Below are 24,440 nucleotides of genomic sequence, written 5' to 3' on the forward strand. Positions count from 1 at the left end.
TTGCTACTCCAGCTTTCTTTTGGTTTCCATTTGCATGAAATACCTTTTTCCATCCCCTTACTTTCAGTCTGTATGTGTCTCTAGGTCTGAAGTGGGTCTCTTGTAGACAGCAAATATATGGGTCTTGTTTTTGTATCCATTCAGCCAATCTGTGTCTTTTGGTGGGAGCATTTAGTCCATTTACATTTAAGGTAATTATCAATATGTGTGTTCCCATTCCCATTTTCTTAATTGTTTTGGGTTTGTTATTGTAGGTCTTTTCCTTCTTTTGTGTTTCTTGCCTAGAGAAGTTCCTTTAGCAGTTGTTGTAGAGCTGGTTTGGTGGTGCTGAACTCTCTCAGCTTTTGCTTGTCTCTAAAGGTTTTAATTTCTCCATCAAATCTGAATGAGATCCTTGCTGGGTAGAGTAATCTTGGTTGCAGGTTTTTCTCCTTCAACACTTTCAATATGTCCTGCCACTCCCTTCTGGCTTGCAGAGTTTCTGCTGAAAGATCAGCTGTTAACCTTATGGGGATTCCCTTGTGTGTTATTTGTTGTTTTTCCCTTGCTGCTTTTAATATGTTTTCTTTGTATTTAATTTTTGACAGTTTGATTAATATGTGTCTTGGCGTATTTCTCCTTGGATTTATCCTGTATGGGACTCTCTGTGCTTCCTGGACTTGATTAACTATTTCCTTTCCCATATTAGGGAAGTTTTCAACTATAATCTCTTCAAATATTTTCTCAGTCCCTTTCTTTTTCTCTTCTTCTTCTGGAACCCCTATAATTCGAATGTTGGTACGTTTAATGTTGTCCCAGAGGTCTCTGAGACTGTCCTCAGTTCTTTTCATTCTTTTTTCTTTATTCTGCTCTGCAGTAGTTATTTCCACTATTTTATCTTCCAGGTCACTTATCCGTTCTTCTGCCTCAGTTATTCTGCTATTGATCCCATCTAGAGTACTTTTAATTTCATTTATTGTGTTGTTCATCGTTGCTTGTTTCATCTTTAGTTCTTCTAGGTCCTTGTTAACTGATTCTTGCATTTTGTCCATTCTATTGTCCATTCTATCTCCAAGATTTCGGATCAACCTTACTATCATTATTCTGAATTCTTTTTCAGGTAGACTGCCTATTTCCTCTTCATTTGTTAGGTCTGATGGGTTTTTATCTTGCTCCTTCATCTGCGGTGTGTTTTTCTGTCTTTTCATTTTGCTTATCTTACTGTGTTTGGGGTCTCCTTTTTTGCAGGCTGAAGGTTCGTAGTTCCTGTTGTTTTTTGTGTCTGTCCCCAGTGGCTAAGGTTGGTTCAGTGGGTTGTGTAGGCTTCCTGGTGGAGGGTACTAGTGCCTGTGTTCTGGTGGATGAGGCTAGATCTTGTCTTTCTGGTGTGCAGGTCCACGTCTGGTGGTGTGTTTTGGGGTGTCTGTAGACTTATTATGATTTTGGGCCGCCTCTCTGCTAATGGGTGGGGTTGTGTTCCTGTCTTGCTAGTTGTTTGGCATAGGATGTCCAGCACTGTAGCTTGCTGGTCGTTGAGTGAAGCTGGGTGCTGGCGTTGAGATGGAGATCTCTCGGAAATTTTTGCTGTTTGATATTATGTGCAGCTGGGAAGTCTCTTGTGGATCAGTGTCCTGAAGTTGGCTCTCCCACCTCAGAGGCACAGCACTGACTCCTGGCTGCAGCCCCAAGAGCCTTTCATCCACAGGGCTCCTTAATTTGGGATGATTGGTTGTCTATTCAGGTATTCCACAGATGCAGGGTATATCAAGTTGATTGTGGAGCTTTAATCCGCTGCTTCTGAGGCTGCTGGGAGAGATTTCCCTTTCTCTTCTTTGTTCTCACAGTTCCCAGGGGCTCAGCTTTGGATTTAGACCCGCCTGTGCGTGTAGGTCGCCGGAGGGCGTCTGTTCTTTGCTCAGACAGGACGGGGTTAAAGGAGCCGCTGATTCGGAGGCTCTGGCTCACTCAGGCCCGGGGGTAGGGAGGGGCACGGAGTGTGGGGCGGGCCTGCGGCGGCAGAGGCCGGGCGAGACGTTGCAGCCTGAGGCGCGCCTGTGCGTTCTCCCGGGGGAGTTGTCCCTGGATCCCGGGACCCGGCAGTGGCGGGCTGCACAGGCTCCCCGGAAGGGCGCGTGGCCAGTGACCTGTGTTCGCACACAGGCCTCCCGGTGGCGGCAGCAGCGGCCCTAGCCGCTCTGGGCGGCCCTAGCCACGTCCGTCTCTGGGCTCCGCACCCCTAGCCGCGGCTCGCGCCCGTCCCTGGAGCTCTCTCAAGCAGCGTTCTTAATCCCCTCTCCTCGTGCACCAGGAAACAAAGAGGGACGTAAAAGTCTCTTGCCTCTTCGGCAGTTCCAGACTTCTCCCCGGACTCTCTCCCGGCCAGCCGCGGTGCACCAACGCCCCGCAGGCTGTGTTCACGCCGCCAACCTCAGTCCTCTCCCGGCGCTCCGACAAAAGCCGGAGCCTCAGCTCCCAGTCCCGCCCGCCCCGGCTGGCGAGCAGACAAGCCTCTCGGCTGGCAAGTTCCGGTCGGCCCGATCCTCTGCGCTGGAATCTGCCCGCTTTGCCCTCCGCACCCCTGTTGCTGTGCTCTCCTCCGCGGCTCCCAAGCTCCCCCACTCCGCCTCCCGAAGTCTCCACCCGCGAAGGGGCTTCCTAGTGTGTGGACACTTTTCCTCCTTCACAGCTCTCTCCCGCTGGTGCAGGACCCGTCCCTATCCTTTTGTCTCTGTTTAGTTTTTTCTTTTGCCCTACCCAGGTACGTGGGGGGTTTCTTGCCTTTTGGGAGGTCTGAGGTCTTCTGCCAGCGTTCAGTAGATGCTCTGTAGGAGTTGTTCCACGCGTAGATGTATTTCTGGTGTATCTGTGGGGAGGAACGTGATCTCCGCGTCTTACTCTTCCGCCATCTTCTGTTTTTTGTAGATTTCTTCTGCTCCATCATTGTCTCTGTTTCTTTTGAGTTCTTTTTTTTTTTTTTTTTTTTTTTATTTATTTTTTTACGGTACGCGGGCCTCTCACCGCTGCGGCCTCTCCCATTGCGGAGCACAGGCTCCGGACGCGCAGGCTCAGCGGCCATGGCTCACGGGCCCAGCCTCTCCGCGGCATGTGGGATCCTCCCGGACTGGGGCACGAACCCGCGTCCCCTGCATCGGCAGGCAGACTCTCAACCACTGCGCCACCAGGGAAGCCCCTCTTTTGAGTTCTTTATTTCATATTAGTCTTGGTTTCTACATTTTACAATGGAGGATTTCCACAAATACCTGGTGATCTTTGGCTATGAGTTCATAATTTAAGGGTGGGGTATTAAAACACTAATTGGAAGCTCTTGCCATGGGTAGGGCTTATAGACTGGTGGCTGGTGTACTTCATATAGGGTGACTGATTTTCATTCAGGCTTTCCAGAGATGGATCCTCTCATCTCCACAATGGCCAGGGAGTGATGCACGAGGATCCTGTTTTAGACAGAAAGGTCCAGACAGTCCTCTTTGAGGAGATGGCATTTAACTGGGAAGCCCTAAATGCAACGAGGGAAGAAGCAGTGTGAATATCTGGGGCAGACGGGTTTCAGCAGAGGAAATGGCAAATGCAGAGTCCCTGAGATAGAAACAGGTTTAGCAAGGATGAGGACCAGCCAGGAGGCCCTGTGGCTAGAGCAGAGGAAGCAACGGGGAGACAGAAGGAACGACGTGCATTTATAATTTATGGAAACAATTTTCACAGAGACCTTGTCAGAGACATTAAAAAGCCTAATACCAAAATATTTAGTGACAGTTTATAAAAACAAATCTGAATCATGTTTATGGTACTTGACATCAGACAAAAAAGATCACGGTAACTTGCCTTTGTTTGGTTAATCAGGCAAGCTTACAGTTATGTGAAATTGTTTATCCTTGTTCAACCTTGTGAAGATTGTGAAAAATGAAAAATCTATACCTCATAAACACTTACACTAGAGACTCTGAATAAGATATAAATCTGTCCACACATCTTAGCTAAATCAAAGGAAGCAGTTCATGTTGAGAAAAATCGAAAGCTTAAAAAAAAAAAACCAACCAGTTGCCAAGGCAACAAGAAAAAAAATTAGACAGAAAATAAATTTTCCATCTCAAACACTATCACATTCGAAAGCTGAGTATCTTCTGGCCCTGCTTTCGAAGTTTTATTTAACCTTTATTCAGTCATTTCCGGAGATGGTGGAAGAATTGAGAATCCACAGAACCCAGGCCTCTGCCAAAGCTGGGGGGTGGGCAACACACTAGTAAAAAGCACTGTAAGGGGAGGGGAATAAACCCTCTGGTTCACAGGCTAAGGCATAAGAACTACCTTCTTTACTTGAAATTATTCTGCGACTTTTCCTGTATGACACAATTTTGCAGAGAACTTCCACTTATGAGCTAGACACCAAATGGTTATTGAGAGAGTGGAAGGTCAAATAATGTGCTGGAGGATTTCCAGATCCTTCCCCTTGAACCTGTATAATTTCAAAGGGTGACTCAGAGCTGACATTAAACACCATCTGTGCTCCTCAACCAGCCACCCCGCTAAAAGCCCTGCCGCCCGCAGGCTGCCAAACACGGTCCAGACTCTCCCCTTGACAGCTTTCTCCACCTGGAGGCTCCAGTGCTTCTTGGGGTCCCTGTGGCCCCTCCTCTATGAAGCCCCCGCAGGTCCCCAGACAGAGCTGACTGGCTCACCCCATGCCCCGCAGGGTCCAGTGTACGGCACCCAGTGTCTCTTCCACATCCTGCTGAAGGCCGGTGCACAGCTATTTTCTTAGATCTGATTGTGGCTTCCTCGAGACAGGGACCCTGTCCTAGCTACAGTGAGACACTGGGCCCAACACGAGCTTGGGGAAAGTAGTTTTAGCGAATGAGACAGAATTAATTAATATACTGCTCTAGATTTTAATGCTAAAGAACAATCTCAAAACACCATCAACAAGTAGCGGGAAGAATCTGGAAAGCTGGTGGAGGGTAGAGGGAGGCAACTGTGTCTGGCCCCAGCTCAGGCCCTGGCCCTGGCCAGCCGTGTGACTACTGAACCTCTCTCATTTTCCAAACTGAGTCTGCAGAACGCCTCCTGTGTCCTGAGAGATGGTAGCAGGTGTTCCATGAAAAAGGGACTCAGTTTTCCAATAAGTTCCAGATGGTGGGGTCAAAAGCATAAGTCAGGTCTTTTTACCGTAGGCCTTTGTGCAATAGTGTCTCACCTGGAGGAGGATGGAAGGAAGCGGAGCAGGCCAAGCCCCTGAAAACACTGATTCTCATTTTCATTACTGTTGCTCTTCTCATCCATCTACACTCTGTAGATTTTTTTTTTCCCATAATGACGATAGATTATTTTTCATTAAAAAAAAGCTATTTTACTAAAATAATGAGTCAAATTAGAATGTAACCTAGTTGGATGAGCCTGTATTTATTTTTCCTGTATTATTATAGAAATGACCCTTTTTCTAAAGTTACACTCTATTAGTTTCGCTATCAAAATAATTTTTTTTAACTTTGGAAAGTTATATTTGAAGAAAAGCACTCACAGGATAGGAGAAACTCTCACCCTGGGTACGGGAAGCCTCCACCATAAACCTTCCTCCTGGCAGGCAGCTCTGTTCCGGCCTTCTGAAGGCTTGGGCTTAGAGGGTAGCTCCCGATCTGCTTTCCCCAAAACTGGCACTGCGTTCCTGACAATGAGGGCATAAATACCACATCTATGAACACATGCTTAAGCAGATATCTGCATTCCAAGGGTCACAAAGATGAAGGGAATCAAATGTAAACACACGTGAAGTTTTGTCTCCTCAATGCCAAGGACAGCAGGCACTTCTTAGATGAATGGGTTCCAGGCAAGAGAATTATAGGACCACTCAGGTAACGGAACATAGGCCAAGGTTTAGACAAAATGGAAATGATAAAGATGCAAATCCAAACTTTAGCCTCTTTCTCTTTTCTATAACTATTTGTACAGCTAGCTTTTATATAACTATTCTGTGTGTGTATGTGTGTGTGTATTTCTCTCTCTCTCTGTCGCTATCTCTCTCTCATATCTCACACACACACACACACACACACACACACACAGCACAGGATCTGCATTAGATGGACTCTGTTCAGGACAATCATTTATAATAACATGGTGAAGCAGAGGCCTAGAGATAATGCAGATGTCACGAGGTCCCCAACCAGAGCTGAGCTGAACAAACAATGTTCCCATTAAGGTATTTTAAAGATCAAGAGAAACAGTTTTTCAGGGTTACAGGGGTGATTTTTCTTCTTACCAATGAAAAATCTCATTTAAATGAGTATCATTTAAATCCTTTAAGACTCTAAAGAGAAACTAGGGACAAAACTCAGAGGAATCTGGAGCAAAAAACTGAAGAAAGGAAGAGGAGAAGCAGAGGAGCCTATTTTAGGACTACTTTAAGAGGAAAAAGCAAAAGTACAACACTGTAAGGTGTGTGCACCCAAGGGCACGACAGATGGGGAGCTCCGGGTGTGACAGGAGGACAGACCCATCAGCCACATAGCACTGCTGCAGGAAGGCAATGACCACCTTGTTCCAGAAATGTAAAGAACAGCACAGCCTTGGACAGCTGCCCAGAAACCTCCTCCTGGAGAAGCAGATCTTCTGTAAGATTCTTGAGCAGAGACCTAGGATTAATGGGATGTTACGGTCTAAAAGATGTTAAAGTCTAAGAGATCTAAAAGATCTCATCCTGCTTTCAGGATGAGACTGAGAACAATACTATTAGTAAACAGAATGGCTCTATGCTGGAAGAATTCTAAGTCTTTTCAGTGATTTGGAGTATAATATACCCACCAGCCATGCTAATCTCAAAAATGTAAGCAGTGGATAAGAGAAGCTTCAGTTAAATATCATGAAATACTATTCTACGGCCTAGAGCTCCATCTAAGCTCCCCCTTCACACAGGGAGAGTAAAGGAAACCAAGGCAGGAACACATGCAGTTTCCACTCTACCCAAGAATCCTTCAAAAATGTGGAGAAGTCTCTCCTAGGCTCACTTCCATTACTCTTACGAAATGAAAAAAAGAAAACAATAGGGGGAGAGGAGGACAAGGAACATGAAAGTAATGCATTGTAAGAAAAGAAAAAGAAAATATAACAAAATTGTAAGAGTTTCTCTCTGAGTGGAAGGATTATGGGTGTTTATCTTTTTCTTCTTGTGCTTTTTTATATTTTCCAATCTTCTACAGTAAACATGTAAACAAGAAAATGTTTAAAGAGAGAGAGAGATCAAAGGGACTAGAGAAATCAAATTGAGACAACTCAAAGGAAGCGACACAACTATTGCCACTTAAAAGCAAATGCTGGGCTTCCCTGGTGGTGCAGTGGTTGAGAGTCCGCCTGCCGATGCAGGGGACACGGGTTCGTGCCCCGGTCCGGGAAGATCCCACATGCCGCGGAGCGGCTGGGCCCGTGAGCCATGGCCGCTGAGCCTGCGCGTCCGGAGCCTGTGCTCCGCAACGGGAGAGGCCACAACAGTGAGAGGCCCGCGTACCGCAAAAAAAAAAAAAAAAAAAAAGCAAATGCTTGCTCTGTCTCAGGCAGTGTCTCTGTTCATCTTCCTGTTTCTTCAAGGACAACAGTCATTTGTCAAATATTTATTAAATGTGCACCAAACGCCTGACCCTGGATGGAGAAATGAAAGGTGGGGGTGTTGTCCTCAACAAACTTGCAGTCAAGAAAGACTCAAAAGAAATAAAACACCAAGAGCACTATAAAATGCTAAACCATGTTCTTTTGATGACAGTTATACTCAGAGCTTATAGAGAACAGAGTCAGAGATGCCATAAAGAGTTCACTGAACTGGGACCCCAGACCTGGCTCCTAAAGGAAATGCGGATTTGGATAAACTCCCGTGGTTCTCCACAAAATGATCAAGGCTAGGTTGAAGTGTCTCTGCTTTCTCTTGGTAGTTAATTAATATGGTCCTGTTTAAAGACAATGCAGGGCTTGTGTGCCTGGACCTTTTGTCAAAGTGTCACTGTAAACTTCTACCATTTCTAATGAGCTGGCATGAAAATTATAGCAATGTTATATTTTCAAATTGATATATTTTTAACTTTTTATAAATTATATATATATGAAAGTGCCTAAATCATAGCTCTATTAATCTTCACAAACTGAACATACCCGGTATAACCAGCACCCAGATCAAGAAACAGAACAGCACCAGAACCCCAGAAGCCCTTCTTGTGCCCCCTCCCAGTTACTACCCTTCCAAGTGTTACTCTCATTCTGACTTCTAACACCTAGGTTGCTTTGTCTTTTTTATAGTGTATATAAATGGAATTACACAGTAGATACATTTGATATCTGCCTTCTTTCACTCAACCTTCTGTTTGTGAGACTCATCCATGTTGTTGTAGAGAGTAGCAGTTAGTTCATCTTCAATGATGTATGTGTACCATTGTATGAATACATGACCATTTAATTATCCATTCTACTGAACATGGGCACGTGGGTGGTTTCCACTTAGGGATGTTATAGTTGGTGCTGCTATGACTATTTCAGTGCATGCCTTTCCATGAACATATGGGTGCATTAACTGATGGGATACAGGGTACACAAATGTTCAGTTTTTAGAAATCCTGCAAGTAGGTGTCATAGCTTATCTGAGAATTAAGGGCCCATCTCTGCTTTTTCCTGTTCCTGGCTCTAATGATGGAGTCCTATATCAGGCCTGGTCCAAATCTGATCTATCACCAAAGATGGGGAGCCCCCAAACCATTCTATTTTCATCTACCTTAAAAATATTGTCTTCATAGACATTGCCTATGCTTATTTTTTTCCCAAAGAAAAGGCTGTTAACTAAGAAGGGCAGAAGAAATTACATTGTTATTAAAGGCAAATTATAAAGGAAAAGTTGTCTAGTAAAACACAACTTATAATTACAATTATCTTCAAAATAAATCAAATTATCTGTATAAACCCAATGACTCACTGGTAAATTAATGAAAAATATGACAGTGTTGAGCTTTTAATTGCTTCTATTGCAAAACCCCCAAACCCAAACTTCGGTTATCAGGCAGAAAAGAGGCAATTAGTTTGTAACAGATGTGTCAGTAAAAACCTGTTACAATGTGGCTCCAGAGTTAATAGTTTCCAAATTTATGAAGTCCATCTGTCCAATTTTTTCAGGTTTTCACTTTAGACAATCCTACTTAGATAGTCCCTCCAAACTAATTGCTTTTTGTTTGTTTTGCTTTTGATCGGGGTCTTTTTTTTTTAATATTTCCAGTATATAAGCTTCACATGAGCCCTGTTATCTCAAACTCCAAGTTTAATTTCTTTTCCAGGACATTTTTTTCATAATATTAAACCTCAGAAAAACAGCAGATGACAAGATTATTGAGCAATGGTAGGGCTGAAACAAATTAAGGCTTTCAGGCTGTGTTGTTGCTGCTGTTTGCAAAAAGTAATCTTTTTCAGGTTATCAAACATCACTTGTGACCTTTAAAAAGAACTCCCTGAAGTCATTCATTCATAATAAAATCTGGTTAGACTATTACAATAATGAATAATGTAAAATGATGCCAATTTTCAATTATAAGACCTAATAATGCTTATTACACATCTTCAATATTATTGAATAGGTTTGAAATGATCCAAATAACAATCAAATATATTTTGCTTGGCACCATCAGATGAAGAAACTACAAATAAACACAATAAGGAAAGAGAAATGAGAAATAGAATAATTTCAGGGAAAAAAATTCCCCCAATAGTATATCCCCTATGGAGATGGAAGGAAAAAAGAATTTGCCCTTGGTACAAGATCTACTCCCATTCAAGTAGAAAGGGTGGTTATTCTACTGATGGGAGAGTGGGGTCATAAAGAAATGACCCCTTAAAGCAGTAAGGAATAACTTGAAAGGCATGAAAAGGAACTTCATGGGCCCTTCCATGGCACCTAGAATCCCTACTCTGCTGGCTTCCTGAGGTTATGACATGACACAGACCAATATGTTTATTCATTCAACAAATATTTATGAAGGATCAATTATGTACCATACACTGTTCTACAGTCTGGAGATTCTGTGATGAAAAACACAGCTATGGTCCCTGCCCTCATGGAGCTAAAGATCTAGAAGAGGAGGTAAGACAAGAAATAGATAACTCCACAGATAAATTCTAGTAAGTGACATATAGGGTGCCCCAGACAGCAACTAAATACTGGATATTTTAGGGAGAGGCAGTTGGGGGTGACTTAGTTACATACGACATGTGATACCAAGTGTCAACCAAGTGTTAAATATGCTGAATCCATTATTCATAACTAACACCATCTGTAGCCAGGTAAGTGATATCAATATTTACTGCATCTTTCCATTAGTCGTTTCAATATAACTATTTTTGGGGGGCACTTATTTTTATTTCAACCACAAATAAATACAGAGTTGAGTATGGTGAGGTCTCTCTTCAAAGAGTGGATGATCAAGTCTACAGAGGAAGCAGCCCCACAAATAACCCTCCAGACCACAACATGAAAGGCACTGTAATGAAGTTGTGAGGGAATCTAACTGAAGGCAGGGGAAGACTGCAGAGAACAAGGGTATCCAGGCTGGACCCTGTGAAAATGTAGCACTTCTCCAGGCCTAGAAGGAGGGAAGGGCACTCTTGGGAAAGGGAATGGGCATGAAAAACCTTAAAGTGGTACACAGGTCATGGCATGTTTGATGGGCAGCCTGCAGACTGTCTGAGCGGCAGGGGAGGGGACCAGAGTGGTGGATTCCAGGGCAGAGACAGGAGGGCTTATGGGTGGAGAGATGGGTGTGGGCCAGACTACAAGGGGCCATGACTCAAGGCCGAGTGGGGGCTGCAAAGCAGGGGTACCACAGGGCACTATGCAGACATTTTCCACCCACCCTCTTACCTAGATCCACTCTTTACCTGGCTCCACCTTGCTCTGCCCTGGGAGGCTGACCACATGGACTGCACAGATGGGCACCCCTGCCCTCTCTCTTGGGGTTGAGAACCAAAGAGAGGCCTTGCAGGAGATGCAAGGAGGGAGAAAGGTAAGGTGGGACTACTCCCCTGGCTCCCTTCCTGGGTGGTTGCCATGGGAATGACTGCATCCCTCCTCCAAGCTCACGACTCCCGTCAGGCAGCCCACTCACCACAGCTCCTGGAAGCACACTCTCTCAGGCCCTGGCCATGCTTCCCCTTGTGGTTTTCTCACTCTTGCTCACAGCTTTGTACATAATCTCTTTATTAAGCTTCCCTCAAATTACCTGGTTGGACTGTGTTCTCTGTTCCCCACCAAGACCTGAACTGATGTAGTCATGCAGCAAGGAAATCAGGAGGTGGCTGAGGAAGGCATTAGAGGCAAATGCAGAGAGGGAGATGCCTGTGGGAGAAGGAGGGAACTGGGGGATGGAAGGTCATGATGACAGAGAAGAGTGGGTCATCGGGGAGGTGGAATGCCAGACTAGCCACAGACTACAGCACTTATGTGAAAACTGCCGTGTGCCAGGCACTATGCCACAGGCTCTAACAAAACTCACTTAACCCTTACAGCTTCCTAATGAGGCATCCCGTTGAACAGATGAGGAAACTGAGGCACAGAGAGGATGAGTGACTTGATTAAGGTCCCAAGCTAGTAAGTGGTGAAGCTCAGATTTAAACCCAGGGAAGTCTAGTACCAGAGTCATGTCCTGAAACCTCTGTGCTAGCCTGACCGCTCTGGCTGGGCAGAGAAGGGCCCTTCAGAATTCAAGATCTTGGAGGAGGCAAGGCAATGGTGACAACAACTCTGGGGAAAACCATCTGTGTAGATTGCTGAAGTAAGGCTACTTGAAGAAAACCTTGCTACCCTATACAAACTCTGCCTTAGTGACAATGTAGAATCTTGTGCAGAAATCTAAAAAAAAAAAAACTATGTCCAAATAAATTACAGTCAGTTGGGAATTCCCTGGTTAGGATCCTGGGCTTTCACTGCTGAGATCCCAGGTTCAACCCCTGGTTGGGGAACTGAGATCCTGTAAGCTGCGAGGTGTGGCCAATAACAGAAACAAAAAAACCCACAGATTTACCATAAAACCATAATTATGTTCCTAAGAAACCTCACACTATCAAAACACATATCACATAAATAGTTATTTCAATATGGGAAAAAAAGGAGGATGGTGGTGAGAGCTGGCAAGACTAGATAATTTTTCCTGTAGTAGCTTCGACAATAAAGTTTAATTATATTTTGTTACCATCTAAAAAGAATAAATGACTTGATCACAGACCAACAGAGAACCACAAGCAAAACCTGAACAGCACAGAAAAATAACCTGCATCCAAGTTCACAACCAACAAAGACAAAGAAAAGGGGCCTCAGGCCACTCACATAGTGCGGCCGAGTGCCCTGTGCTCCACGGGCAGCCGCTTCCTTTCTCCAGCCCAGGGGAGCCTGTGAGGGCACTCACATCACAACCCCTACTGGTCCAGAAAATGCAAAACATGCTTCCAACACACTCAGATGCATAATAACCAGTTCACAGAATGAACTTACACCGTAAGGAAAATATTGGTCAATAATGTTTGTGTGGGGTCTCCTGCAGCAGGTAAAGTCATGAAATCAACAGGGCTCTGTGACGTGTAATTACAGCAGGGCATGTCCCGTGACTTCTTTTAAACGGCATCTCACCATCTCAACTCACTACCTTAACTCAAATAACTTCCATAGCAACAACTTTCCTTTCCTTAAGGAGAAAGAGAGGAAGGGAAAATGCTCCCTAGCCAGACTCGTATATTTTTCATTTGCCCGGTGCACTGCAAGGTTGTAATGAGGAATGCAACAACGAGCTCTTAGAAATGTCGCGGGGGGGTGGGGTGGGTTGCAGCCGCACGGTGGGTGTCTGACGATAGCTGACCTTAGCTGCTGACTGTGCTGAAGGGTCTCTGCCTTATTCTGTTCTTCCTGAACATCCTCAGGTGGGGTCCCAGGTACAGGAAAGACGGGGGCTGCAGAGAATGGTCCGTTTCTGCGGTTGTTCCCTCGACATCAGGGCAGGTTGCCATGACTGTGTGTACACTTAAATTCTTTTTGCAAGAGGGGGCAGCTGGCAGATGACATTTGTTAATCAGTACTGTTCCATACACTCATATTAAAAGGAGCCAAGAAAACCTACGCTACTGTGAATATTTATCCTTTCAGGTTCAAACTGCTAATTTGTTTTATAGGAGGACACCCTCTATTTGCCGTATAACAGGAGACAGTCAATAAAGGACTTTGAAAAGGATATGGTTTAGCTGAGTGTATTGCCAATTTTTAAAACCTCCTATTTTCTTGATATCTCAACACCCCTGAGCAGAGGCTGTGAGCACCCGCCAGGCGACCAGATGCGCAGTGTGATGAGGCTGGTCCCTTCTTGCCCTTCCCTGATTGTGACTGAGTGACATTCAAACACACCAGTAAAAATCCCTTCACACCTTTTGCTTGTGTGGGGATCGTGCCTGAACCTGGGTGCTCACTCTCTCTCAGCTCCTGACCCTCTTGCTGAGTCTGTTCCTCCTGTGCTCCTCCCACGAGGCCCCCTGCCTAGCCTGCATGCCTCCCTCCTCTAGGACCTGTGAATATAATAAACCCTCTCACTTCGTATGCTTCTCCAAGTGCGGCTGTGCTGACAGCATCCTTAAGGACCCCACAAGGGGCACTAGCTCCCCATTTTCAACACACTAAGCAATCTGGTGGTTCTGAAAAGGAAGCTAACGCCTCTGATGACTGTGGCAGTTAGGAAGACACAGACTTCAATCCACATTGCAGAAAACTGGAGATTTCATCATTAAATTCTTCCATGGGAACATATTTCCCTTAAAAATGCCAGTTTGGGAAAGATAAAATTTTTTAGCCTGGATATGGTCAATTTATATACAAATGTATGTAATTTTAACTAGTTCTATTTCTTATGTTTCTGATCTATTTTAAAACATTGAATCCAGATTTCTTTTAATATGATTTATCCAATGACTGGTAATATTTCTCTCCCTGTTACCATTTGCTTTCAGCTCACTCAATTCCCTAAGCCCCCTCCTTTTTCCAAGAAGGAGAGGTTCACTTCACTCAAACCATGATCATGGGTAAAATTCATAGTCAAAATTCTAGTCCACTTTAAACTATGTTTGATAGCTACCATAAAGAGTAGCACTTCTAGTCCTCTTGACTAAAGGGTAAAAGTAGACAGTAGATAGCTGTAGGCTTTAGATCCTTGTGCAAGATGGTAACTTGAGCTGAATCTTGTAGATTCTACATTGCTACTGCTTCATTTGGGAAATAAAACTTTAGATCAAGGCAAAAAGTAGATACACAGGTTAATATTTCATCCCAGATCTCTACTGCAGTGTTTAAACGATAGTTCTTCAATTATGGTGGAAGAGGAATATTAATTCATTCATTCATTGTTTAACACAAATTTCTTGAGCAGCTGTTATGTGTCAGGCATTATTCTAAATGTTGAGGATAGAGCAGTGAATAAGGGAAACAAACAGCTTGCTCTCATGGAGCTTATGTTCCCACTGGTAAAACAGACAATAAACAAACAAATAGAGACTTTAACTAGAGACAGTGATAAATCCCATGATGAATATAAAGTAGAGGAAGGCGATAGAGAATGATGCGGATGGGGAAGACAGGTTGGATGGGGTAGGCCAACAAGGCTTCTGGGGAGTCACATTTGAGTAGAGATCTGAAGGAAGAGAGGGAACAAACAATGTTCCAGTGGAAGAACATTCCAGGCTAAAGGACCTGCAAGTGCAAAACCCCAGAGGTGGGAATAAGCTTGTGTGTGGCTGGTGAGAAGTGGGTGAGGAGGAGGGGGCATAGCCAGGCAGGGAGGGGCCAGATCACGTGGAGCCCAGAGACCAATGGAAGAGATTTGGATTGTGTCCTAAGTACACTGGAGGGGTTTAAGCAGGAGAGTGAAGTGGCAGAACTGAAAGTTTACAAAGAGGTTGCTCTGGCTGCTGCTGGAGAGTAGATCAAAGAGGGCAAGAATGTGACTGGAGACCAGTTAGGAGGCTACTACAGAGTTAGTGCAAAATGGCAGCTTGGGCTTGGGTGGAGTGATGAAGGTGGTGAGACACTGCCATACCTGGAACACAACTTGGAGATAGAGCCTATGGGACTTATTTGCGCTGGACACAGAGGATAGGTTTGGGGCCTGAAGAACTGGGTGAAGAGAAGAAAATTAGAAGAGAGGCTGAGTTGTTTGTTTGTTTGAGGGGGATCAAGAGTTCTATTTGAACTTAAGTTTGAGGTGCTTATCAGATGGCCATCTAGAGCAACTGAGTAGGTAGCTGAATGTACATGTCTGGTGCTCAGGGAGAGCTGACATCAAAGAAGTTAAAAGAGATCACCGAGGGACTGATGCAGAGGGTGAAGGGAAGAGGCCTGAGGTCTGAGCCTGAGATGCTCCAGGGGTTGGAAATCAGTTAGAAGAGCCAGAACCCAACAAAAGAAGCTGAGAAAGAGCAGCCAATGAAGAGGAGGGAGAAGCAAGAGGAAGGGGTGTCCCAGAAGCCAAGTGAAGAACAGGTGTCCAGGAAGGGGGTGACCAGCTGCATCAACTGTGCTGTTTGGTTAAACACGATGAGGACTGAGAACTGACCATGGGAGCTGGGAGACAAAAGGCACCACAAGTACACAATAATAGCAGGGGTGCAGTGTGTGGAGGTAGGGGAGGGGAGGCAAAAGCCCGACTGAGTGGGTTGGAGAGAAATTAGGAAGAATGAAGAGAGTGTGTCAGACAAGCTAGACTCCTCTTTCACAGCCCTTTGCTATAAAAAGGAACAGAGAAATGGGGCAGTAGCCGAAGAGCAATATGGGGTGAAGGGAGGATTTCTTTTTCTCAAGATGAGAGGTTTTATGCTGGAAAGAATGACCCAGTCAAGAGGGGAAAATCAATAATGCAGGAGAGAGGAGATAATTGGAGGTGTGATGTCCGTGACCAGGAGAGAGGAGTGGGAATTGCGTACAAGTGGAGAGAATGGCCTTAAACAGGAGCACAAACTTAGTCACTGTAACAGACATGGGCCTCTGGGGACAGAGGCAGATGGTAGGAGATGAGAGAGTTCTTTTTCTGCTGTTTGAATTTTCTCAGTAAAATGAGAAGCAAGAAGCAAGGTTTATTGCTCATAGGGTGATCCTTAATAGAGGCCGAAATGACCCTGCTTCCTCTAGACCCAGGCAACAAGCAGCCGATGGTCCGATGGGGACACCAAAGCCCACTGGGCAGCCCAGCTCCCCACGTGAGAACTGCCAACTGCCAAACCCAATTCTTTTTCTTTGTTTCTTTTTCTTTCTCTCTGTCTCGCTCTCCCTCTCTTTTTTTTTTTGGTGATTGATTCCCATTGCGGAGTTTACTCATGTTGTAAACTGAGCTACAATTTAGTTTTAGCAAAATAATACAGTGTATAACATTTAAATTAATGCTGTAATGTAGTGAATGTGTTAATTATTTTGATCTTGGTAATCATTTCAGTGTATAAGTATATCAAACCATCACACTGTAAACTTTAAATATATACAATTATATTATTGTCACTTATTCCTCAATAAAGCTGTAAAAAAAAAAATGATGAGCCCATTTCTAAGAAGAGGAAACAGTTGTGAGAATCTGACTTAGCAGCCAGGAGAAGGCAAAAGAAGGCAAATCTCTGAGGAATCAAAACCAGGCAGGGAAAAACTACTAATCCTTCAGCAACACTTAAAAAATTAAAAATATTTGATCCATTTGCTTTCAATTTCCCTAGTGAACCTTGCCTACTTAGTGAGAAAAATACTTATGTTCCAATAGGGAAAATAGGCTAAGGACATTTACAAAGAATTCATAGGTAAAAAACGTGAATGGCCAATCCATACGAAACAATTACTGCATTTCATCCATAGAGGCAGAAAGTAGAATGGTGGTTGCCAGGGGTGGGAGTGAGGGAAATAGAGAGTTAGTGTTTAAAAGGTACAGAGTTTCAGATTGGGAAGAAGAAAAAGCTCTGGATTTGGACAGTACATAAAAAAAATTCTGGATTTGGGTGGTATAAAAAGTCCTGGATGGGCTTCCCTAGTGGCGCAGTGGTTGAGAGTCCGCCTGCCGATGCAGGGGGCACAGGTTCGTGCCCCAGTCCAGGAAGATCCCTCATGCCGTGGAGCGGCTAGGCCCGTGAATCATGGCCGCTGAGCCTACGCGTCCGGAGCCTGTGCTCCGCAACGGGAGAGGCCACAACAGTGAGAGGCTCGCGTACTGGGAAAAAAAAAAAAAAAAAAAAAAAGTCCTGGATGGTACAATGTACTTATTGCCAGTAAACTATACATTTTAAAAAATGGTTAATATGGTAAATTTTATGTTATATGTTATATACCACAAGTTAAAAAGAATTTGCATTTAATTGGTAAAGAAATGCAAATTAAAACAACAAGATGGGGACTCCCTTGGTGGCGCAGTGGTTAAGAATCCACCTGCTAATGCAGGGGACACGGGTTTGAGCCCTGGTTCAGGAAGATCCCACATGCCACGGAGCAACTAAGCCCATGTGCCACAACTACTGAGCCTGCACTCTAGAGCCCACGAGCCACAACTACGGAGCCCGTGTGCCTCAACTACTGAAGCCCACGTGCCTAGAGCTCCATGCTCCGCAACAAGAGAAGCTACCACAATGAGAAGCCCGCGCACCGTAATGAAGAGTAGCCCCCGCTCGTCGCAACTAGAGAAAGCCTGTGCAGCAACGAAGACCCAAAGCAGCCAAAAAAAAAAAAACCAAAAAAAAACCGAGATGATAGTTTGCACCCATACTCTATCCTCAGTGAGGTCACCGGGTGGGTAAGACCCCTGTGGAAGAGGTGGATGTTACCCAGGATGCAGGTAGACCAGCCCCCTCCCAGCTTGCTGGGTGGAGGATAAGCAGTGTCACTTTCCCAGCGGGCTATGGGACTCAAATGCTTTGACACTGTAATTTGGCTGTCAAGAGTCTATTCTAAAGAAAGCATCAGTAGCCAGGCTCAGAATATCTAAGTGCATATGTATGCATCCACTGTATGCTGGAAGGCCAGGAGGGCACCACCAATGGATGACAACTTGGAGGAGTGTCTGGAAGACACAAAGCACAATGGGCAAGATAGACCATAAAACTCAAAGGTGCGGGACACCCACACCCCAACCAGCTGAAAGAAAATGGAATGCAAAAAGTGAGTTTTCTAGCAGAATCTGAAATGATCCTGCAGTAAGAGCAGAAGGAGCTGGAAGGAGAAAGTGTGGGGAAAGGAAGAGGAGGAGGTCTGTCTGGATATTATTTAAAGGGATCAGTAGAGTTGAGCCAGGTCTCCCCTGTCACACACCATAAACATGTTCCTTCTCAGAGCTGCCAGCTCCGGTGTGTGTCAGCAGGATGCAACACGAAAAGCATGGGACACTGATGTGCACAGTGACATTATTTGTAAGAGTAAAAATATTAATAGTAGCTGGCAAAAATGGTTAATAAATTATGGCATATCTATATAATGCAATATTTTTCAGCAATTAAAAATGATATTTTTGAATTTAGATGATATCAGAAAAGGCTCATAGTATAATGTCTAAAGAAAACAGACAATTGGCAAAAACTGAATCAGGTCTGTGGAATAATCCACAGTGGAGCTCTGTATAAATGTTGATTTTTCTGATTTTGATAATTGTACTGTAGTTGTATAAGAGAATGTCCCATTTTAGGAAGTACACACTGTACTAAAGTATTTATGAGTGAAGGAGCATTATGTCTACACTTACTCTCAAATGATTAAGTGAAAAAATAATATAATTCTCAAATGAATAAGAGAATGATGAAGCAAATGTGGTAGAATATTCTCAATGGGAGAATATGAGTGCAGGGTATAATTTTTTAGAAAAGCAAATAACCCAATTTAAAATAAAGAGCCAGTGATATGGACAGATAATTCACAGAATAAATTAAAATATCTAAGAAAATTATATAGGATGATGCTCAAACCTTACTAGTAATCAGAGAAATGCCAATTAGAACAATGAGTTCTTGTTTTTCACCCATATCAGTAAGGATGTGGGAAAACAGTCACTCTCAGACATTTTTGGTACAGGCTTTTGGAGTGTTAGCAGTACTTATGTAACAAATTTGGAAATGTGCATGCCCTTTGATGCAGTAATTCCACCTTCTATGCACCTATTCTACAGAATGAAAAAAAGCAGCATGCAAAATTATACATAGAGAATGACCCTTATTTGGTTAAAGAAAAAAAAAGAGCTACAAGTAAATCACAAAAATGGTGACAATGATTAAGGATTATCACCAGGTTTTAAAAGGAGATGGTTTTCTTCTCAGCATTGCTTTTAAAAATGTATGAAATACTCAAACAAGCAGGAAACATACAAAACTGAAAACAGCAAACCTCCATGTACCCAGCAACCATAGTTAAGTGATGTTAACAGTTATGAGAAAATAAGTCATCAGATATATTTGAAGACCATCCCAACTTCTTTCCATCCTTTTCATCCTAGAGTTTCTTCTTTCTAAGCTTTCTTCTTTAAGTTTGTTTGTATTTTACAATGTTAACCTATTACCGTTATAACAAATACGAACCTTTAGAAAAGCAGCGTTGAGTGGAAACAAGCAAATCATTTGCACACTGCTCAGAATGCCTGGGAGACCTCGGTAATTCCCTCTATTTGTTATTGGAGAAACTGGGGTACTGTCAGGTACCTCCACTTGCATGCCATAAGATTGGCTAGTTACAGGTCTCTGAGTGGAAACAAAATGCCATTTAGAAACCAGTAGATTTCACATCTGAATGCCCAGGTAACTCTTCAGTGGATCAGTACCTGGTGAAACAGCAGTTGCAACATGACTGAGCCGGAAGGAAGGCCTGTGCTGATTACCTTTCTTTCTAGTACAACCACTTTGTTACTGTTGAAGAATTTAAGTTCTAGAGCAAGCATGTGACTTGCTCAAGACCAGACCAGGAACTCATATAGGGGAGAATAAAGGAAGGGCTCTACCAGCAGCCTGGTACTGGATCTCTCTTTCCCTTTTTGGAAAATGAGGGCTAAAAGGCACCATAGCTTTGAGAAGGTGTTCCCAGGATGTTCCACTGAAAATAGGTTCCCTCCAGATTTCCCACACCTTGAGCCTGGTCAGTGCCCCCTTCAGTGGACACAAGAGAAGGGGCTTTTCCCTTGTACTGGGTCCCTGGTCTTGTTCAGGTTGAGATTGTTCATCCAAATCCAAAAGTCTGCTTGGTGATCAATCTGTGCCTCTCAGGTATCAGCTCTTTGGCCCTACTGTATGATAAGAAACTATATAATTGGCCTCATTGTTGGGATTTAAGGACACACACATGAACACACACATTCACAGCCCCACAGCTCTGGATTTTCACTTTATATGTCTCAAGAAGATGAACAACAGAAGCAGTAAACATCAATTCACCTGACCCAACATGATGGACTTTTAAATGAAATGACCACCTGACCAATAGCCCACACGGTTGCCAAGACTCCAAGATGACCCCTAATGATCCCCATCTCCTGGTATTCACACTCTTGAATAGCCTCCTATCATGCTGTAGTGGGGTAGGCCTGTGTGACGCATAGAACATGGTAGAAGTGATGGTCTGTTGCTTCCAATATTAGATTATAAAAGGCACTGTGGCTTCTGTTTTGAGCACCCTCCACCTCTCTCTCTCTTTCTCTTAACTCACTTGGGGAGAAGTCACCTGCTTTGTCTTGAGGACACTCAGCAGCCCTGTGGAGGGGCCTGGAGAACTGAAAACTCCAGCCAGGAGTGACATGAGTGAATCTTGTTGGAACCAGATCCTCCAGCTCCAGTCAAGGCTTTGGCTTGACTGAAACCTCATGAGAGACTTAGAGTCAGAAGCCCCCAGCTAAGCCACTCCCAGATTTTTGACCCCCAGAAGCTGTGAGGTAATGAATGTTTGTTGTTTTAAGCTGCTAAATTTTGGGGTAATTTTTTATCACTCCCAATAGATAACTGAGATCACTGTCCCTCAATACCCAGTATGCTACAACAAAGTTTTTACCAAATTATATTTTAGAGGTTAAGAAATGTTGGTCACAGACTTCCACAAGATTTTTTTTTGAATTTTATTTTATTTATTTTTTATACAGCAGGTTCTTATTAGTTGTCTATTTTATATAAATTTATTTATTTATTTTTATTTGTTTATTTTTGTCTGCACTGGGTCTCTGTTGCTGTGCACGGGCTTTCTCTAATTGTGGCGAGCAGGGGCTACTCTTCGTTGCAGTGTGCGGGCTTCTCATTGCGGTGGCTTCTCTTGCTGCGGAGCACGGGCTCTAGGCACGCGGGCTTCAGTAGCTGTGGCGCACGGGCTTAGTTGCTCAGGGGAATGTAGGATCTTCCAAGACCAGGGCTCGAACCGTGTGCCCTGAATTGGCAGGCAGATTCTTAACCATGAGCCACCCAGAAGTCCCCATAATTTCTTATTTTCTCAGTTGATTAAACTCTGATAGTAAAAGATGTTTCAAAGGACTACAGATTGTTGCCATAACCCAATACCTGAGCAAACTGTGCCTTTCAAAGTAGGACTGGGAAACTCTCTCATAAAGGTTTTCAGGATGCTGCCTCCCAGCAGGCTCCCCCTCAGCAGGATGCTAAAATCCTCCATGTGCCTCTCAGATGGCTCTGGATCTGGGACAATACATCAGGTTCTTAGGTATGGCCTGGCTGGCTTTGTCATCCCTGGTCCCTTTCTCCAGGACACGGTAAATCAAAGGCCCAGGCTAAAGCTTACCCATCAAACCCAGAGATGAAAAGAAGACAAGACAAAAGGAGACATAAATAAAACCTTTCCCCTGTGAGACAGCATGACAGCAGCCTAAGCGATCATTTAATATCAGCCTGCAGTAACATTTTCCTCTCTTTATTTTATGAACTTTACTTGGACTTCCACAGCCATTCTTTTTTAAACCTACCCGTGACAAACAACTCTGAGTTTGCTGATAAATATATCACTGTGGGAAAATGTCTTCTAATCTGGACATTTCAGAAATGGGTTGCTTGGGTTTTCTATCACTAAAGGGTAAATTTAAATTCTAAGACAGCAGAGACTGTATCTAGTTCACACTTTCTCCCCAGGAGCTAGCACAGTGCATTTATTCACCAACTATGAATTTACTTTCCATCTTTGAAGGTCTATCAGTCAAAGGGTATCTGCTGAGTACCTATGGGTACAGCATGGTGGAAGGAGCTGTAAGGGCCATGAAACTTAACATGGCATAGACCTGAGGCACTGAAAAATACTATCAGGTCCCCATGTGTGTCCACTGGAATCCAGTAGTTCTTTAGGCATAAACACAAACGTGTGACTTTCTTAGCAAATTACCTGCTATTTAAATAGTTTATAGAGTTGCTATGGTGCCTGAAATCAATAAACATTCATTGAGTACTTATTATATGTAATGAAGACAAAGCAGTTACAAAGGTGAGCATTACAGTTAACAAGCAAAGTTTGAGATTGAAAATAATGGATAAAGGTAAGAGTATAGATGATTTTTTTCCTTCTAATGTTCTGTATTTTCAAAGTGTCCTAAAATTAGCATGTATTGGTTTTAAAAATCAGAAGAAAATGAATGGTATTCCTGAAGGGGTGGAATCAGGTGAAAGGGGGAAAAATATTAGGCAAGTCAGCAAAAATGAGTCAGGGAAAGGCGACCTCTGCTGGTGAAACCATTACGATGAAGAGCACGAGCTTTGGAGTCTGCAGGTCTGGGTTCAAAATCTCAGCATTGCTGCAATATTAGCTGTGTCTGTGGGGAGGTAATTTTTGCCTTTCTAAGCCTCAGTTTCCTGATCTATAAAATAGGGATAATAGAGTCTTCTTTAGGTAGAGAATGAAGATTAAAATGAGATAATACACTGAAGGATCTCAACTCAGTAAATGGTGGCTATTATTTCTATATTATTATGGGTGACAGTGAGTGATATCTGATACAGCTCTTGGTGTTACTATAACAAACCCCAGATTTCTCTCCTGATACACAGCTGTAGAGCTCTCTCCTACCCCCATTCTTCTACCACTTTTCTTTTTTACTGTTTTCTCTTCTCTTTTCTCTGCTGCTTTTGTCTCTGCCAGTTGGAACCAGTAACACTCACTGGGGTGCTTAGGTCTGCAGGCGGGCTGTAGTTTTAGTGAGGCAGGGCCAGATAATGTGGTCCACAGTTCCTGCCATCCTGCCAACTCAGTGTGTGATCTCAAACCTCTTAGTCACTCTTGGCAACTCTGTCATCTAACTTATAAAAAATGGAGACAAGATCTCTGCCTTTACTTACTACAGAAGAATAGTAGAAAAAAAAATCTAAGTAAATAACCTCCAGCAATGACAGACTAAGTGGTACCAGACTTGCACTTCTGCTGTAAACAACTAGAAAAACAGGACAAAAATGTATGGAAACGACTGTTTTCAAAATATTGGACACGGGTAGTATAAGACTTTGACCCCTGAGAAATGGGAAACAAAACAAGATGTGCCTACAACTGCCCCAGCTTCCTGCCTGGAGGCACTTTTTGGACCACAGTGCAGGGAGTGGGATCCAAGCAGAGCACAGCAGTCTCCACAGTGAGGAGACAGAGATTCGAGCTTAAGGTACCTAGAATTTGTGAGGCTAAGTTCTAGAGAGAAGGGAGCTACACAGAGAAAGAGATGCAGAGACTGGAACAAGGATTCTTTTTGAGTCTTCCACTGAACACTAAGCTGTGCACATTTATGGTTAAACTCCATAAAGCCAGGTAAAGCCAGGGAGGGAAGCTGAGCTGAACAACTCCAAGAACTTGCACAGGGCTAGGAGACCTCCATGTTCTGACAGCCCACAGTGGAGAGACCTTGTTGAACATCCCAGCGTATTCAGTAGAGACCCAGAACGGGCACACCTTGGTAGTAAGCTAAACTAAGTACAGAGTAAAGGATACTCCAAAATCTCTCTAATGAACTTAAAAAAAACAAGCCTGAAAACCATCAAGTTGATAAGCAAGTAACTTAACTGCCTGCCAAAACAAACTTCAGTACTTTTTAAAGACAGCAAAAAATCCAGACACTTAAACAATGTAATATCATGAAGTCCAACCATCAAGTAAAACTTGATGGAGAAGAAGCAGTAATAGGTATTCTGAAAAAACCTGGCTCATTTTCTAGATAAGTCCAAAAAACAACCACCAGTCCTTTTTGTTTGTTTCTTTTTGCTTTGTACTTTGAGGAAATAGTGCTGTAAAATATATTACTATTTCTCTAATTGTTATTTTTCTGATATTTTGCATTTTCTCCTCTTCCATATAAAAGTATAGAAGAGGCTCTTTATCACAGAACTAAACTTTACAAGCAAAGGAAAAAAATGTACTAATTTACTCCACTAAAACTAAAATTCTTCCAGCCTCTATGCGCATGTCACCTGTCAGAGGACTTTCCTGGCCATGGTGCTTAAAATTG

General features: G+C 43.5%; 1 protein-coding gene across 10 annotated transcripts in view; it reads right to left on the reverse strand.

Moving 5' to 3' along the window:
- Positions 1–24,440, reverse strand: part of SHLD1 (shieldin complex subunit 1) — a 101,730-nt gene that overhangs the window by 31,503 nt on the left and 45,787 nt on the right. The window contains exon 4 of one of the 10 annotated variants that reach the window (XM_082670218.1): positions 17,071–17,219. The exons of 7 other annotated variants lie outside the window; for them this stretch is intronic. In XM_082670218.1, coding sequence (XP_082526344.1) covers positions 17,131–17,219 — 89 coding nt within the window. In that variant the 3' untranslated portion in view covers positions 17,071–17,130. Of the gene's footprint in view, positions 1–17,070; positions 17,220–21,129; positions 21,386–21,467; positions 21,649–24,440 lie in introns of those variants that run through there. 2 more of the 10 variants (XM_082670219.1, XM_082670217.1) reach the window with 2 other exon arrangements.

This window comes from Grampus griseus (assembly GCF_964374135.1).
Source record: "Grampus griseus genome assembly, chromosome: 14".
Taxonomy (NCBI): domain Eukaryota; kingdom Metazoa; phylum Chordata; class Mammalia; order Artiodactyla; family Delphinidae; genus Grampus; species Grampus griseus.